Here is an 18,727-nt window from a genome sequence, read left to right as displayed (position 1 = left end):
TCATGTGTTTTCTCCCCAGTATTTGGAAATAAATAAAACCAAGCAGTTTTTTTACTTCACTAGGAATATTTGGACAAGTAAGGCCTCAAGACCTGAATACATTGATGTGCCATACAGAGAGTTTCTCAGCTTTTCCAGACACAGCATGTGTATTTGTTTGCATAGATTCCTCATATGGTAATATAAAATGCAAGAGGCCCAGATGATGGTTACTGAATAAGGGTGTTGCAACTTATTGTGGAACTATTTGTGTTTACTTCATTTTAATTTGATTTTAGAAGCTAATCCTCAGAAGTGGCTGTAGAGAGGTATTACCATGTCTAATCCTCCACAGTAGTGGAGTCGGGTTAGACTTTTAGAGGTTTATTATGCAAAATAGCTCAGTAGATGTGTCCCGGTAATAATGAGTTTGCACAAAAATACTGAGAGCAAACCAGCTCTCTTGAACCCTTGAATTTTGTTTTTTCAAGTATGGTGTTCCAGAGGCCTGTGTGGCCAGGTGATCAACAGCCTCCAAAGGCTGGATTCATCAGTCTGTTTCAGCTGCTTCCTCATGGTCCAACAGAGGAATGGATGGTCCAGCCATGAATGGAGGTTGCCTTGTTTGTCTGTTATAGCACAGGCCCTCAGGAACTTGAGGGAAAATCAGCTCAGCCTTTTAGTTTTAAGGTTACCATAGGCTTCTTGTACATCAGTGCTGGTTTTTTACTTCTGCTTGCCGGAGACCAGCCAGTTTTATATTTGGAGCATGCTATTCCTCTTGCCTTCAAACAAGGAGGAGCAACCAAGCATCCTGGACACCAAGCAACATTCCATACAAGATGCTTCATATATCTGAGAGGAAAGGGGGAAACAAGATGCAAACATTTCCAAAAAAGATCTTCCATTCTAGAAGAGGAAAAAAAAATTCAACTAAAGCAAGATATCAATGTAGTCCATCCAATAGATTACTATTTGTGCCTGTTTGGAACACTTCAGCTCATTCTGCTGGAAAACAAAGTGCTAAGATCAACAACAACAACAACAGCTTCTGCCTGTTTGCGTGTATTACCAAGCCTCAATTTTCTCTTCAGTATCCTGTCCAACTTGTTTTTCCTTTAATTACTGTAAATCAAGCTTGCAGACAAATCCTTCTTTATTCTGAACAAAACTCACCTTATTGAGGACCCTTTTTGATTCAGTGGATACCACAGAGAATAAGATCACAGAAAAAAGCTGATAAAATAAGATTGTTCCATTGGCCTTTTTTTTGACACAACAACAACAACAACAACAAAAGCTGAATTTACCAAACACCATTACAAGTCAGTGGAAAAAAACAGGTTTGGGGATGCCACTTGATCTGTTTCAAATTCCAAAGATCAGCAGGCCTTTCTGTGTAGCTGGGGGCTTCTCCCCTTCAATAGGGATGACTAGGTCACAGTTACAGACTTTCTAGTGCATGCTCAGTTCCCTGGCTGTTGCATCTGGGACCATTGTGTCTCCTTCTGTTAGGAAGAAGAGGTAGCAACCCCCTTTCACATCTGGAGTGACAGCCAAAGTCAGTGTGTTAGGCAGAAGTCAGCTTTTTAAGAAATACCAGATAAAAGGTAATCTCCTTGATATTCCAACTTGGCCAATTCTTCATCTCCCATTGTTTCTCTGACATTTTCACTGAAAAAATTCCCAAGCTAATCCATATTTCCTTTGAATTAGAAGTGCTTTTTGTCTCACTTCTAGGTCATGGAGCAAAATGCTGAATCCCTACATTAATCCATTTAATGTAAAGTTGTTGCAGCTTTGTGGAGGAAGTCAGAAAACCTAGTTAGCGTTTAAGTCTACATAGGACTCCCAGTGAAAATCTGGAGTGTTTGCACAGTCATGTAGGATTCACAAGAGCATAGAACACTTCAGTAACCTACACCAAGATAAATAGACTGAAGTCCCTCACAAAATCTTCTGGTCTTCAGGATTTTGTTTAGCATTTCACTGATTGGCACTTTTTTATCTTCATAGTGACAACATAGTTTTCTTTCAGTTAAAGACTTTTCTCTTCTCTTGAAATCCTTACAGAAAATAAGAGCTGTTTTACAAAAATAAACATAAGACAAAATAAACTTCTTTATACTGTTTTCACAGACCTAAGCAACAGAATCTCTGAAAATTATTACAAGTTATTTATTAGTATGCATACAGAGTATTCCTTTTTTTTTTCCCCAGCAAAACTACCATTTGATCTAGATGAAAATATATCCCTGTCAAGTCACCAGCAGTTTTTGTCAACAATAATGTTCATTTTCTGTGCTGATTCAGCTCTATGGATATTGAAGCATGAAAGTCAGATGAGCATGTGCCTGGTGTAATTATGATGCCAAATTTGAAAAGCAAAAATTTTTGTTGTTGTGCAGTTACTAACTGTGTTTCCTTCTTTTGTATGAATTTTTTACATGCCTGGATAAACATGGATAATACAAACATACATGGCAAAATAGTAGGAGTGTGAAGGGCTAAGCAATCACCCACTGTTGCTAAAATAAGGTACCACGCTGAATTCCGCAGGCAAAGACCCTCTCTGGAGCAACTCGGGAGTCTTACCAATTTCAGGAGGACAGGGTACATCAGTTGGAGACCTTGTCAAAAAGGTGTTTAATGGTGACCTACTTTACCCTATACCTTTGGAGGTAGTTGCTTTTCCTTGTTATACCTGTTTTTCGTCCCCTCAGGCTGCCTTCAGACTGCAAGCTAAGTCTGTACGGGTTACACTGTTACTGAAAATGACCAAGCTCTTAACAGCAGTTTTCAGCAGTAGGTAATTTGACCTATTGTGTTTACTAAAGGAGACATCAAAGGATTCTCTGGAGCACTTTCAAGATATGTGTATTTTTATTACTTTGATGTAATTTATTACTAGCTAGATTTGGACCATCCTAATTCGGTTGCTACTCCAGTGTCTGTTCCAGAATGCAAATGTACTAAGCAAGCCACAACCTTTGAGGAGTATTTGGGTTTAAGCAAGGATTTGACCAGCGTACTTAAAGGCTTTAAAAGTTGCTAGTTCAGATAAAATGTTAATGCTTAAAGGTAATTACTCAAAAAGGCCAGTTAAGGTGTTTCACAGGCTCCCCAGTATGGGCACGGCTGTTCTGGGGTCACAGCAGGCTGTGTTGATTGAAGTGCAGGCTTCCATTCACCTGCCCAGCTACATGTGAAATAGAGTTTTCACTCTTTGACTAGAGGTACAGGGAATTAGCCTGAGCTAATCAGGACACTGATGGTGTACTTCATACTGTGAAGTATAAACCGCCTTTTGTCTCAGTAGGTTTCTCTGCAGAGATCAGCCAGTGTTTTCAGAAGACCTGGGGCAGAGAGCCTCTCTGAGCTAGGAGCCCTAGTACCACTGATGTCCCAAATGGCCTGCAGCAAACTACTTCTCCTGGCCATGTCTCCTTCTTCTGAGGCAGTCCTGCTGGTGAATTGTTTGCTTATTTGTAGCCAAACAAGCATTACGCTTCGGCAGAGGCAGCAGGTTGACTTGCTGTCACTCTTCATTTAGAGGTTTTCTTTTTCTTGAACATTCTTTCTCACTGTCGTCCCCCCCCCCCCCCCCCAATTGTGCTTTATACAGAATAATGCTATGTTTCTCTGGGGAAATTATTGCAGACTCTTGTAGAGTGCTGTGTTTTAATTGTCTGATGGTGAATTGACTAAATGTAATGATTTAAGAAAATAAGAAAGTCCACAGAAATACTTTAGGGGTTTTTGTTTGTTTGTTGGTTTCGTTTGTTTGTCTTTGTACTGTCAGGAGTATCTGCTGTTTATTTAGGCAAGGGATTTAACTAGCCAGCTATCATTGGAATGAGGAGTAATTTTCTTTTTTTTCCTGTCCTTTTGAGAAATCTCATCTTTAAAGATTTGCCTGATCTTTTCTTTGGTATGTTCCAGTTAACCACAAGGTATCCAAAAGCTTACTTAGACCTCAAATATCCAGGTAATTACAGCCAAATCTATCTCTTAGAAGGATGGCATATTATTCTTGTTTGCTCTCTTATTGTAATTTGGCAAATATTGTTGATGACTCTAAGTCACCAATACTGAAATTAGCCAGATATTTCATCATAGTTAGGAGGATGGACCAGGGCAGTATTTCTGAGAAGGTGGGTTGTGACAGACATGGTAGTAATGAAATATGGCCAGGTGTTGGCCAGTTGCTGAAAATTTTGCAAATCACAAAGCGAATGCATCCTGGCTTCTGTACTCCGGACTTTTATTCTTCAAGGTCAAGCATGCTTTTCAGTTTTTCAAGAAATACTACATGGATTTGTCACTTTTCCAAGCAACAAATGTGAATCTGTTTTTATAAAGACAATGAGAACTGCAAATGTTTTGGTGGGATTTTTTGCTTTGGAAAATGGGATATCATCTTGTTAAAAAAAAATACCCCCTGAAAAATACTCACTTAAGGAATTGGTAATGGAATCCAAGATGCGAATTTTCTCAGTCATAGTGATTTAAATTCAAAATAACAGCAAAAGATAATTTCCTTCCTGACTACTTGGTGGCTTATCTTAAATGATTTTATGATCTCCATTTAGCTCCCATATAAAAGCACTGCTACAATAGAAATGGAGGACTCAGACACTTGGAGACTAAATGATACCCTTACCCATTCATCATTCAGGATATTTGACAGTATCAAATCGTGTTGGACTGGTAATTTGAGGGACTATGTGCATCACTGGTTTCTACTATACCTGTTTCCTGGATAATCAAAACATTTCCATCCCTGAAACTGTCAAAATAGCTCACACAAAAGTAAAAACAAAATAAGCATAAACAAAAATAATTTAATTCCTCTCAGAAAATCAGTTTAAAACATTCTCAAGTGTTTTAATAAATTAATTATAGACACTATCACAAAATTAGCTTTCAATAAAAGACTTTCTGTTCTATTAAAAAGGGACACTAGGATCTCTTCCTAGTTTCCAAAAACACTCTCCTAGCATGTTGTTCAACATGAATGCCTCTTAAATATCATGTACCTTTCACAGCCATTAGGATTACATTTCCCATAAAGTAAGTTCTGTAAATTTGGGGGTGATATGTTTATATTCTACATTTTGTGTTATTTACTTTTTTCCCCTTTTGAATCGGGAGAGAAAGCATCTTATTAAAAAAAAAAAAAATTACTGACCTTACAGTTCTGTGCAGTGGGGTGGAGTACAGAATTCATAAAAATTTCTGACAATATCTTGAAAAGTAAATGAGGAAGCAACTTAAAAATCCAGGGAATAGCCAACTGTGTATATCTAGAAGTGCACTGTCCTATAACTGAATTATGGTCCAGAGGATGGGGAATGTGTAGAAAAAAATATAAAAGAAAAAGCATTAGTAAGATAGGCATAAGTGAGGCTGTATTAATCTTATTTACCAACTGTAATACTATTCCATGTCATTGCCGTGGAATCAAGACAGCCACTTTTTTCTTGCTTTCATCTCCATGTGTTGGCCATACACTTGTCTAAACTAAAGAGGCATGGTGTTTTGGGGTTGAGGTTTTTCTTTTGCTCCTCTTTATTCTTGTGAGATGACAGAGAATGAGTATGGGCTCTGTCAGTGCCAGGCCTGGCTAACCTTGAAAAGGGGAGCCAGGCTCAGAAATCTCCTCAGCACTGTTGTTGCACAGCCATCTGAGAAGGAATGACAAACTGCTATTTCACTGCAGTGTCACTGGGCATTGTGACACAGGAAAAACTTGAGAGCAGAGAGCAGTCTTACTGCAGAGATCATCTACTCTGTCCTCGGCAGGGAAGCTGGTAGTTTTTCTGTGCTATAATTAGACAGTGCCAAAGAATGCACATTACGTCACAGGAATTAGTCTTGTGGCACTCTTACCTTTGCCTTCCAAAATTAAGGAAATATCTTTCAGTGACAGCTCTTATGCTAAGGGAGTAAAGTACTAAGGGAAAAAATTATCCTCAGACATCTGGTCAAGAATAGACCGTCTTCACTCATCAGTGTAGTTTAAAAAGGAAAGGTGAGTGGTCTTCTGCTGAGAATATACTGACATATATATAAATATATATATATAGCTTCTTGTCCCCAGAATGAGCACAGCTTGTAGTGTTTTGATAGCAGTTTTACTTCACATCTGTTCATTTAACAGTGTGTACTTCCCAGATTATGTCAGCTTTGTCCTCTGTAGGTCCTTTAGTGAAGGGGAGGATGTATCTGTTTTCCATCACTGCAGCTTCCTCCCAGAGGACAATCTGGCGATTTTGCAGGCTGGTTTATTGCAACAAACCAGGCAGAACCTGCTACAAATCAATAACATATCTGGTCTCTTATGAACATATTAGTGAATCTGAAGGATATTCGTTCTGATTTGAGTAAAACTTGTGAAATAGCAGCTCCCTGGAAGCCACTGAAGTTCCAAATCTATGCAAGTCCATATGTGACCGGAAATCAGATTATTCGGGATCACTCATGAGCAGTACATTCTGGACCAGCTACCTAGTGCAGATGGAAAAACTGGGTGATTTGTGTAATTGATCAAAAATTAAAACTCATTGCAATATTAAATTTACTGTGTAGTTTCTTGTGCATTGTTAGTGTTATTTGACTGATTTTTTTTACAAGTTTCATGTCATACAACTTGTTGCTTTCTGTGCTTTAAATGAAAGCAATTTCAGCTTAGGGTAACAGACTGAATATTCACAGTTTCATCTTGTGCTATTTCTGCAACTGTTAGAGTAGCCATTCCCCAGCAGTAGCAATCAGAGAAAGGAATTAAAGTATCAAACCCATGGCTGAGAGATCAAAGCATGGCATTTTTCTTGAATAAATAAAAACAGTGTCTACTGTTCTGTTCTCTCATGCACAAAGTTGCCATTTGGAACCTAATGCAATTCTTAGAAATCTTACAATTTTTCTTTACATTCTTATTTTAATTATTTTCAAAATTAATTCCCTACAATCTCCAACAATAAGTGCCATTCTAAGCTTCAGGGATTTTTAAAATTCAACAATAAAACATGATGTTAGTGGGACGCTGCAGTTACTTAGGCAAATAAAGCACCTCCTTTCAAAACATAATGGTTACATTGTAAAATTCTTGGACATTAACTAGATTAGACAGTAATACCATGCTCATTTAGTAGTAATGTTATAATATGAACATTATGCTATCACAGGTTTACCCCACTGGTTTTGTTATAAATGTGATTTGTTTCCTTAACTTATTTTTCTCTCAAACACTTTACCCCCCATAAAGAGGGAGGTATTTTCAATAAACACCAGCAGAAACCACTTAAGGTGCCAGGTCTGAGAGTCAAGTGAAAGCACAACACTCTCAGCTTTCTTCTCTGGGCAACTAAACCTCTGAATGTAAAAATATGAAATAAAAACCTAACCTGTGTGCAGTGCAATTGCAAGTTGCTTGCAATGTTTTCTTGTGCATAAAATACAGGAAAGTAATCATATCTACGTGGTCTTATATCCAATTTCGAGCCTAAATTTTAAGCCAATCTCTTTAATTTTTAAAATTCAATTATTTAATAGTTGGATATTGACAGTGCTGCATAGCTAGCTGATGGGGACATTGCATGAAGTGAATCACAGTTCCTACAGCTCTTCTGGGGTGTAACGATTTTGCTTGCTTTTGGGGAAGTGGAAGAGAGAGAGATCTTTGCACACAGCAGGAACAGCAGCTAATCCCACCCCACTGTGGAATGATTCAAATACAAACTGAGAGATCTAGCTTCCTCCTAGAACACAAGGTGACTTGTATTTGCTGATGACAGAAGCCAGCTCTTCAGAAGCAGTGTAGTTTTTAGTTAGCAGTAATACTTTAGCCTGCTGCAGAGATTATTCCAGGTGGTCAATTTGGAAAATAGCAGTACCAATTCCAAGAAAATGGTTGAAACAACACCAGATATCCTCTTGATAGAAAAGCTCATTACCATGAAAGAGTACTGAGCAAATTACTGTGCTACTTAGGCTTGCTTTACTGATGTAAGAGCTGTGTCTGCTGCCTCAGAACCTTTTATCTTTTATCCTTACTGTTGTGTACTTGGCAAAATAAGATAAATATATGTAATTTATAAATGTTCTTCTCCTTTGCAAATCTCACGTGTTCTAGACAGACCAGTAAATATTAACTCACTTTACAGCTGAATTGAGGGCAGAGGGAAACAGAGCAATTTTTCAAAGGGTAACATAAGGAGGAACACAAACAGATTCTTTAAATCTATCCTCAGTCTTTGGACCAGGACCAACCAGCTTGTGGATACTGAAGGCAGCTCTTATTTCTGCTGTGAGCTGGACCAGTGCAGCTATGTTGTAGTGACAAGAACAAATTCTGTGAAACATCATCTGCACCACGAACTTTTCTACCATTCTTATCAAAGCATGGGCTGGTTCTGATTTGGGTGATGTTTGGAGAATTCCATGTCAAAGACCTGAGCTAGCCCTAATGATGGAGATCTCTCTGTGTGGCTCCATGCTCCATTTTATCTGTAATGCTCTTGCTAGATGAAAAATCCCAGTGATAAAGGATACCTAGTGCTGAAAGCAGTATTCATCTTTCCATACAGGTGACCTAGTTCCATGTTTGGTTTTTTTGTGCTGTTCTTTTATTACAGCAACTTCTCCATATCCTCCCAATACCAGAGTTCCAGTGGCCAAATTTAGCATTAAACACACAAGCAGCGGCAATCTCTACTTTTTAACAGCTCACAGACTGAAACTAAACATACAAGAATGAATTGTTGCATGTTACTCTCCCCACAAAAATGTGAGAGAATTTTCCAGATATGGAACAATATTGATATTTAAGTAGAAAAATATGCTGATAAAATCCTGAAGGAGAAATCTGCCTCTGGAAGAAGGATATCCACATAGGGTGTTAGATGTGAAATAGAGGGAAGATGTCACACCTGCCTGCTAAATCTCCTGATGTTGATTAATCTTATCTGAACTCATAATATGGTCCCTGAAAACAGATTACTGTGTAAAACCCTGTTCTTTCCTACAGGACTGAGCAAGGCTGAAGCTTACATTTTCTACCTTAAAGCAAACAGGAAGTCTGCAGCCAAAATGCATGCATCTCCTGTGCTCCGGTTCAAACTGGATTTTTAAAGACCACTTTTCGCTTCTGCTTTGGTTAAGAATCTCATTCAGGTTTCATTTTCTTTATAGGTTTGCCGTAATCTATGACTTTCAGACTTTGATATACCAGACCCATCCATGACTCGTGTCAGCTGATCCCTACACAACAGGAGGGTCACAGGCAGAGCAATTCCTCTCTGCAACATGTGCAGATGGACTTGCAGTGTGCTGAGTGCAACACTGATCAAAGGCAGCACAGCAGGGCTCAAGAGCTTCCCCAAAATGTCAGCTGTGCTCCCAGCATCCAGAGAAGGCTGGAAGAGAAGAAGAATGTGGGGAGGAGGAGGGTAGGACAGAGGTTCTCAACTTCAGTGTGAAGCTGTTCGATTTAAGACTGGAGTATTTACCTTATGTATTCTTCCCTTGGAAAGTCTCACAAATGAGGTCACATCACGACATCTGATGTATAATTTTTACAGGAATAATCAAGTGAAAAGTAAATCAACTAATCAAGTAAAACTCTTTCATTGCCTGTCCAATAGCCGGCATCTGCCTAGATAAGAAGGAATCATCTTAGGACATCAGACACAGTCATTACATGGATAAATTTAGGTGAGGTAGGGAATTTAAATACTCTGAGATCACAGGAATATTCCCACTAGCTGGAGATGATGATTCATCAGGAAATGTTAATGTGGGGTCACAGGTAGAAAAGTAATAGGCCAGAAGCACAAATAAATTGTATTTATCCTAAATTTAGCTCCCAGTATTTTCCAGGAGGAAAAGTGCACAGTTGATATGGGCAGATATGGTGGGATTTCAGTACATTGAAGGAGGAGAGAGAATTGTGCTTCAGTCAGGATCATGTAAAGAAGGAGATAGGTCTTGTAGAATTGTGCCGCTTCAGCTTTCCTGCTCATGCTCTGTGCTATATGCTACTAGCACTTGACAGATTCACTTGTGGTAGCAAAGTGTCTTGAACCAAATGGTGTTTTTATGACCAAGGGATTAATGTTAGAGTCTTTAGGTCTGGATGGATTTTCTAAATTGACCCAGAACAGCTACATGCTTCCCACTTTTTCATCTGCCTATACAGGGAGGATTTTCTTTGCCAAAAAATGACCAGTCTCCTAGACATAACAATAAATTTATGCCGCTCCATGTAACTTTATACCTCTCAGCACTCACGTTATCCTACCTCATTCACATGAAGAAAAACTTTCAATCTTTTTACTTCAATATTTATAAGACCATCAACATGGACTACAACTTGAATGCAGCAGGGTGAAGACAGGAAATTACATAAAACCTGTAAAGCATAAGCCACTTATTATTAAATACAGTCCCCTTCCCTTCCCTTCCCTTCCCTTCCCTTCCCTTCCCTTCCCTTCCCTTCCCTTCCCTTCCCTTCCCTTCCCTTCCCTTCCCTTCCCTTCCCTTCCCTTCCCTTCCCTTCCCTTACCCGCCCGCGCGCCCCCTGGCGGCGGGAGCGCTCCCGACGCCCCCCCCCCGCCCCCCCCCGCGCCGGCGGCAGCGCCCCCTAGCGGTGCCGGCCGGAAGCGCGGCCCGGGTGGCGCGCGAGGGGGCACGGGCCCGGCTGCCTGAGCGCGTGCGCGGCCCCACCCGCGGCGCGTGCGCGGCCCCACCCGCGGCGCGTGCGCGGCGGGCGCATCCCGGGTCGGCGCGCCGGGGCACGGCGGGAGAGGCTGGCGATGGTGCTGGAGACTCTGGCCCGCATCGTCAAGGTCCAGCTGCCCGCGTACCTCAAGCGCCTGCCGCTGCCCGAGAGCGTCGGCGGCTTCATCCGCCTGACAGGTAGGCGGGGGGAGCGGGATCCCCTTCCCCCCCCCCCCCCCCCCTCCCCCGGCGGCGCGGCCGGTCCTGCCTGGGATCCGGGTCTCCCCTCTCGCTCCGGGCACCGCTCGCTGTCCCGGCCGCGTCACAGAACGGGGAACCCCAAAGCTTGAACTGTTGCAGCAGGAGGATGACCCGGCAGGAGGTGTAGGTGCCCTGTGGGGCAGGGGGAGCTGTCAGGATGAAATGCAGGGACAGAGTAAAATCTTGGCGTCGGAAATTCCTCTGGGAACCAGCGCCGGTGAGCAAGGGGCCGTGCGCCGAGATGGATTGGGATTTAGCCGGAGGCCTAAAGCACGGCCTCTTCCTCTTCTTCACAGGTCAAAGACAGCGTCTGTACCGAGTTAAACAAAAAAATACCTTTTTGGGAACCTGCCACATACACAAAGTTAGGGTCGTTTTTTTAATTTAGTAAGTTTCGTTGGTATTCGCTGCGTGAGGGAGTAGAAACACCAGTTCATTGATTGTGGCCCTGTGGCAGAGTGAACCAGAAGGAGAAGTGAGTGGTGACTGCTGTGGGTGCTCAGTGCTTTGCACGCTGGGGCTCGGCGGTGAGAACACAGGCGAGCCCCAGGCCGTGTCAAGTGACAGGATTAGTTCGGTGACAAGAAGGAAGAAATGCTCTCCACAGAAAGTAGAAGGAGAAAAAGTTATCAAAGTGCAGAATCAACCTTATATCTTTCAGCACTAACACCGTGACTGTAATAGTGTCAGAAAATTGTTAAATTTACAATAGACACAGTTTATTTAAGCTGGCTTTGAGCACTTTTTTTTTTCCCCGAGAATGTTTATGCTGCTTGTGAGCTGCAAGCCTCATTATCTTCCTCAGGAACAAGCAAATCTCTTTTAAATTAACTTCTACAACTACACTCTCATATGAAAAAGCTGTTATTTATATTGACGAAATAGAGAAATTCAGCTGCTACAAAGTTGGGAGGTAGGGGATAAAACAAACTACAGAACAATGCAGCTTCTCCTATTTCTAGTATTTGGCTGTTTCCTAATGCAGCCATTGCCCTTGTAACCACAAGTTGACTTAAAATTAGTAATATTTTAGTATCTTATTGCTTCACTTGTCTTACCATGTCTTCCTGTAACAGGATTACTTGTCCAATCTCTGTATTCTCAATGCATAGTAGTAATAACAATTTATTCTAAAAACCTCTGGAAGGTTTGGTCTGTAGACCCAAATCAGGACTTTGGGGTTTTTATGTAGTGTGGTCAGTAGGGGAGAACCGTTTTGTTGTCACATTGTTTACCCCATTGACTTCAAGGTACTTCATTGAATTTGGGGGGAGGGCAAGAAGTAAACATCTGACTTCTTAAGTGTAGACCAAACATGTGAAATGTCAGTCCCAAAATATTAAACAAAAGTAGAAGAAGGAGCTGAGTCAGAAACTGCTTTGGGAACTGGTAAAACTTAATGAGAATACCTGAAAAATCCACTGCCTCTAGTTCTTAGCGATTTTTTGATGGACTCTAAAAACTGGAGACAAAGGTATATTTTAAAATACATGGCTGTAGACAGAACATTTTTACAGTTTAAATATTTTTTTTTCAGTAGTAAGCTAGACTAGTTGCTGCTATGTTTATACGTCTTCCTTCCAGGGTGAATATGAATGAAAGTGGAGGAAAAAAAGCAAGACTCTACAAGATGCTTCTAGTTATGGCACAGGGTAAATGCAACACAGTGAAACTTCTGAGAAGGCTATTGTAGGACACTGCATCCTAAGCACCTAAATTAAAAAAATATAATCTCTTAATGCATAAAGGTTATTGAAAGTAATTGAAATGTCATTGCCCATTGAAGAGTCGTGTTACTTGCATGCAGAGCTGCTGTCAGTCTTAAGTTTCATTTGAGAAAATGATTGCTTGAGCCAGTGCTGCCTCTTCTGTGTTGTTGTGGTCTTTGTCCTGTCCTAAAGTTACAATCTTCTAAGAGCAGGGGATTTCTGGTCCTGGGGTTATTTTCCAGTGAATTATCATTAGGGAAAGACTATCAAACAATAGAGAAAATGAATGTTTCCTTTTGTGTTTGCTACTGTTATAAATTACCAAGTATATTCTTTGGCAAATGGCATACTTTGCTCCTTTTTGAAAAGTGAGAAGTAACATTGGTCTATAAACATTTAAAGTGCATTAATATTTGCCCTTGGTGGCATCTATTGAACTTAATCAGGAACCAGCACTGTGAAACACTGGGCAACTTAGACCTTGTTTGCAAATGCAGGCCAGAATCTAGATTTGCAACATTGCAGTCTTTACTTAACTCTTATATTGCTTCTGTAAACTCTCATTAGCTTGCAGACAGATGCAACTTCAGTTCCTGTAGTGCATCTGTTGTAAAAACAAGAGACCAAAAGTATATGGAGCGCCTTGTTTATTTTATAGGATGTTGTATAGTGTGCTGGTTAAAGATCCACCTATTGTCTGTTGTGACCATATAAAACCAGAAGGAAAAACTGCTTGTTTGAAGAGAAAGACTGTTAACATCCACTGCATACCTCCTGAAGGTAAAAGCGGTGAGGGAGGAAGGAAAGAATGTTTGACCTTGGGTTTGAAAGTGGATATCTAAATTATCACGCTGTGCTGCTCAGAAACCTCTTTCAGTGTCTTGTCATTGCTTCTTTAGCCTTCTCTTCTCAAGTTCAATGAATTGAACAGTGTTGCCCCTTTCCCGTGTTGCTTTTTGTCCTGGAAGATGTAATTAAAATAGCATAGACATTCACCTCAAAATAGCAAAAAAACAAAACCAGGATAGATCTGCTTATTGGTTCTGAACAGAATGTAAGTACTTCAGATTTGCATGAAGAATCTCATCAGTTTAGAGAATATACAAGCGCAGTTCCAATATTCCTTTTGACTGGTAGTTAATACTTGTTAAAATCTTGGTTTGCAGTTGAGCTGTTACTGTAAGAAGCTGCTTTTGGGTCTGTGTGGGGTTATTTCCACAAAAAGTAGGTGAAACATAAGTCAAAGATAGCAAAGGAATAGTTGATGGATGACAAAGCAGGGAATACCTGCTTTGACTTTCCTCTCAGTGGCTGGTCTGTACCTTTGTTCACAGTGTATGTGTTTCTTTTGTTTTCAGACGTGTTACTGTTGGACTAAAAATTAAGACAATCTCTCCTTGAAAATATTTGTGGCTTAAGCGTTTTGGAATTCTCTGGTTTCTGATACTTTCCAGGACTTATCTTTGGGATTGGTCTCTATCTAACCAAAGTCTGAAGACTGACCTGTTCCATACACTACTCTTCATTTCTGTCTCCAAAGTCTGCCACTCCCCATTGCAGCCGAACCGATAAAGAATCTCCAGAATCAGTGTAATGGCTGAATTCTGAGTTGTCAGCTGTGAAAATAGTCTTGTGAATTGCACTACATCTGCTTCAGAAAGGTATGGATGGCTTCAAAACCAGAGCAGTCTACACATCAATGCTTTAGTTGGGATGAAGGGTTTTTCCCATCCCTGCTCACACAGCCTAAAGACTTCTGATGGTGTCTTGTATGTCATGCCTTAGAATATGATCATACTGCTTTTTCAGTTTAAACATAGGAGCTTCAGGCAGTCTTTTGGCTGTAACAAGCCAGTGTATGATTAGTATATACATGAATGTAACTGGGGGCTTTCCAGAGACTCCCACATCAGAAGTAAGCACAGAATTTACTGGCTAGTGATGACAAAAACTATTTATCAGCAGTTACCTTGGTACAAATATTATATAATAACCATCCTAAATAGTAGCCCTGTACATCCCATTCATGTTTATTTCTGATTTCCTTTCTTGGAGGTTACATCTATCATGTTCCTTTTTCACTTGAATGAACCCATGAGTCATCCATAGACATGACCACTGTTCTGATTTCCATGCTGTATCAGAGTGTGAGACGTGTCCTTTTTGTGTGTCAGTCTTAGCCCAGTTTTATTCACCACAGACTTGACAGATGTCCTGGTCCTGCTGTGCCTCTTGGAGTGTCTGTTCTGTCTTGCAGTTCAGAGGAGTAGCTTTGTAGAGATCCACATTTTTGCCAATTAATAGTTAAATACAGTTTGGAATACAGTTAAATACAGTTAAATACAAAGTTTGGAAATTTTTTTGGTGTCCAAATATTTTTCCTCTCTTTTGGAATACATTCGTAAATTAGTCCTTCAGGGAAGGTCAGAAAGTGCATTTGGATTCCTGATGGAACTGATGGAGTGTTCTGGAAAAGTAATGACAGAAAAGGCAAACTGTCAGGATTCTGTGTAGCTGAAAACATTTAAGTGTCTCAGTGTTGATTATTATTTTGGCCTTGCAGCTTGTTGGAGGAACTAAGAGAAGAGCATTAATGTATTGCAGTGAGTCTTAGTGGAAGTTGTGAATTGTGCTGTGTAGGGACTGCTACAGGTGCAGTTGGGAAATGATTACTGAGACTTCTTGCAGTGCCTTTAGCATTTATGCAGCTGTGATACATTTCCAGATAAATGCATTTAATGTGGCTGTCACATCAAGGGCAACAAAGAACAAAAAATTAATCCCACAAATTATTTTCGTTACATGGTCTGGTTCCAGAAAATTCAAATCCTTAAGAAAAAATCCATTGGATTCTAACTGGAGAAATATTAGCATAAACATGTATTTTACTAGTACAAATAAAATCAAGCTATACAGTATAATTTCTTTTCTCAGGGCTACAATCCACCGGGCAGCCTTAGCCTGCTCTGTTCTGTTTTTTTTTCTTGTATATCTTCATTTCAAAAAAGAAATTATAGAACAAAATCTTGCTATATTCTGATCCTAAATAATTTGGAAGAGTAAGTTGATTAGTGTCTTGTCTTCAAAAGTGCTTGTGCAGCTATTTGTGCCCCAGCTTGTTAAACGTTTTTCTTTATCTTCTAAAATATTTTTAAATTTCCTTCTGTATGAGTACTTAGATTTAATATATTCTCCAGAAATTTAGGAAAATGCTCTAAACCTTTAGTGCACTGTGGTACTTAAATCACAGTGGAGTATTCCACAGTATAAAACATTCCACAGCATGTTTTGCTGGAAAAGTGGATCCATCTTATATATATGTTGATTATCTATCTATCTATCTATCTATCTATCTATCTATCTATCTATCTATCTAAGTGCCAATCATTAATACATTTCTTAAAAAGTCCAGTAAGTCTTCTCTCACCAGTATGCCTAGAAGATTTATAATGATGGAGCAGGGCAGCCACATCTGCAGTGGATACTTTTATTTTTCACTTGTACTTGAAAGAAGTTTCTTACCTTGGTGAAAAGCAATTTTCTGTGACTTGACCTACTGATCTTAGGTGTCTGTCTTTCTCTGTGTTGTAGAAACTGGTTGCAGATCCCTGAGCAAATAGAGGTCTGAAAAAATAAAACCAAAAAGATTGAAGGTTTTGCCAGTCCTTTAGGGTTGCCTATTTCTGTAAATCTTTTATTTGTTTTGTGTTTGTTATCTTCCACCTAGAGTGATAAAATTCAATTTCAGATGAAATTCTAGGAGTCAGATTTTTACTTTGGCTGGAGTAAATCCTAGGACTTAATCTATGTCTTTTTTTTTTCCTTGAGAATCACCAATGGAGTCTTGTTTGCCCTAAGAGCCCTGCTCATTGAGCAGCTCTGTTCCATACCCTCAGCCTAAGCCATTTGAAAGTAGCTGATGCTGCACCATCCTGGAGTGGTGTCAAGAGCCACCCTAAATCCCACCTTATCTTTAGTTTCAGAATGGCTGCGGTTACTGCCTTTCCTGGGCGTGCTGGCCTTGCTTGGTTACCTTGCTGTTCGTCCCTTCCTCCCCAAGAAGAAACAGCAGAAGGATAGCTTGATTAACCTCAAGATCCAGAAGGAAAACCCCAAAGTAGTGAATGAGATAAACATTGAAGATCTGTGCCTCACTAAAGCTTACTGCAGGTGTTGGCGTTCAAAGACGGTAAGACATTGTGCTGCTGTAGGATTGATTAGAGATTGAAACTTGCATATTTTATCAGTGCTTTGGTGGTGGATTGCTGTGTTGAGCTGTTGCCTTTGTCTGGAGTTGGAACACGTTCCTGAACTTTGTAGAGTGGCACAAACTTATCTACGCAAAGAAAGCAACTGTAGGAACTCGAAAGAAGCATAGTAGGGTTTTTCTAGAAATGTTTAGAGAATGACTACATGTGAGTAAAATAAAACCAAGCAAACCTGTTTTACTATTAGGAAATGCATTGCAACTAATTAGAAGATAAGTACTCTTATTTTGCAAAAAACAATGCTTAGAAGGTTGTTCATAGTAGAATGAAAATAAGGCAGGGCCTGTGTTGATGAGGGAGACTGCCATCTGGTCCAGAGCAGTGAGATGACTGGTTGGGATATTCCATATCCCCCAAAGCAACTAGATGTAAATGAGTGTATTTCATCTAGCCTCAATCTTCATTTCCTGATTCAGTTTTGGATGTCCTGACCACATTCTGGTTTTGCTCTCTGGACCAAATGCTTTCCTTCTTCAATGAAAACAAAAAAGTCTATCTTGAACTGAAGAAGCTTACTCAGCTATTCTCACTTTGGACTAATCACTTCAGCCAAGGACTTCAGCTTGGGTCAGTACATACTTTCTGGTTGCAAATGACTAAATCTGTTAAGAGCACTCTTACTAGTTCCACAATAAATCAATTCATAGCTGTGATGGCTGCTTTGTTTGCTGTTCTTTCATGGAAAATGCTTTGTCCTTGACATTGTGTCTAAGAACAGCTATTTTAGGATCTCACAAACTTAGTTACCCATTAACTGTGTTTGTTTTCCTTAGTATCCTGTGTCTGATAGGAGGCAGGGAGTTTGACGTTGAACCAGGACATCACAGGACGAACTACCAACATTATCAGAGCACTCAGGGCATAGGAAGAAATACAGAAATCACCGTGCAACTGCTGTACAGAATTATGTTAATTTTTTGTGGTTTTTTTTTTTTCCAGTTCCCTGTCTGTGATGGCTCCCACAACAAGCACAATGAATTAACAGGAGATAATGTAGGTCCGCTAATACTCAAGAAGAAAGAAGTATAGCAGATGCTTAATCTAGATCATGACTGATGAAAAGTCTTTTATACTGTTGCAGTTGCAAGGGACAGCATTTTATTATGTGATAGGTATGATTTAGTTTCATGATTGCTGTAGATTTCTTTTTGGAATAAACTGCATTAGGCAGTGGTGAATTTGTCACTGTTTTGGTATTCTGAGAAGAATTTTGCCTGCTTTGTAAAACTGTAAAGTACCTGTCTCTGTAAATAAGTCGTTTATTTCAATAATAAATTGACTTTCTACAACTAAGCCTTTCTTGTATGAACATACAATTATAAAACTCTCACTATTTCAAGTGATGTAAATGCACTTTTCTGTTGAGTTTGTTCTGCTGAGAAATCATGCTTTACTTTGCTTTTCAGGAACAAATTTAAGTGTACTTAAGTGGGGGAGAAAAAGATACCAACTTCCTCCTTTGTGAATATATGTTCAGGCAGCAATTAGTGTTAAATCATGCAAGCTGAAGTTCTGGCCTGCATGGTGCCTAAGTGGGCAGTTTGCTGGACTTACACAAAGCAGCCCAGCTCAGACAAACCCCACACTGCTGGAAGGTTTCACACAGCATCCCAGGTGGAGTGCTGGCAGTTCCAGGCCATATATAAACCAAACTATTGAGCAAGTCAGCCACCAATATCACCCCTTTATTTTGGGCCCTGTGTTGATGGCAAGGAAACACAAATTTCACAAATTTGCCTCCTGCAAGTTCATTTGCACTACAGTCACTACTTTTTGCAATGGGAATTT

The 18,727-nt window shown here is 40.0% G+C and overlaps 1 protein-coding gene across 2 annotated transcripts; it reads left to right on the top strand.

Moving 5' to 3' along the window:
- Window positions 1–10,767: 10,767 nt before the first annotated feature.
- On the top strand, window positions 10,768–18,247 carry CISD2 (CDGSH iron sulfur domain 2). Of its 2 annotated transcripts, XR_009933247.1 has the most exons (4): window positions 10,768–10,899; window positions 16,649–16,860; window positions 17,356–17,506; window positions 17,879–17,911. XR_009933247.1 is itself a non-coding variant. In XM_062493814.1 (3 exons), the coding sequence occupies exons 1-3, from the start codon at window positions 10,797–10,799 to the stop codon at window positions 17,966–17,968; spliced, it is 405 nt and encodes a 134-aa protein (XP_062349798.1). In that variant the 5' UTR covers window positions 10,768–10,796; the 3' UTR covers window positions 17,969–18,247. The 2 variants fall into 2 exon arrangements, 1 of the variants encoding a protein (XP_062349798.1); XM_062493814.1 differs by lacking the exon at window positions 17,356–17,506 and having other exon boundaries at window positions 17,879–18,247.
- The last annotated feature ends 480 nt before the right edge of the window (window positions 18,248–18,727 follow it).

The sequence above is a fragment of the Cinclus cinclus genome, chromosome 5, assembly GCF_963662255.1.
Source record: "Cinclus cinclus chromosome 5, bCinCin1.1, whole genome shotgun sequence".
NCBI classification, from domain to species: Eukaryota; Metazoa; Chordata; class Aves; order Passeriformes; family Cinclidae; genus Cinclus; species Cinclus cinclus.
This window is presented reverse-complemented; position numbering and strand designations above follow the sequence as displayed.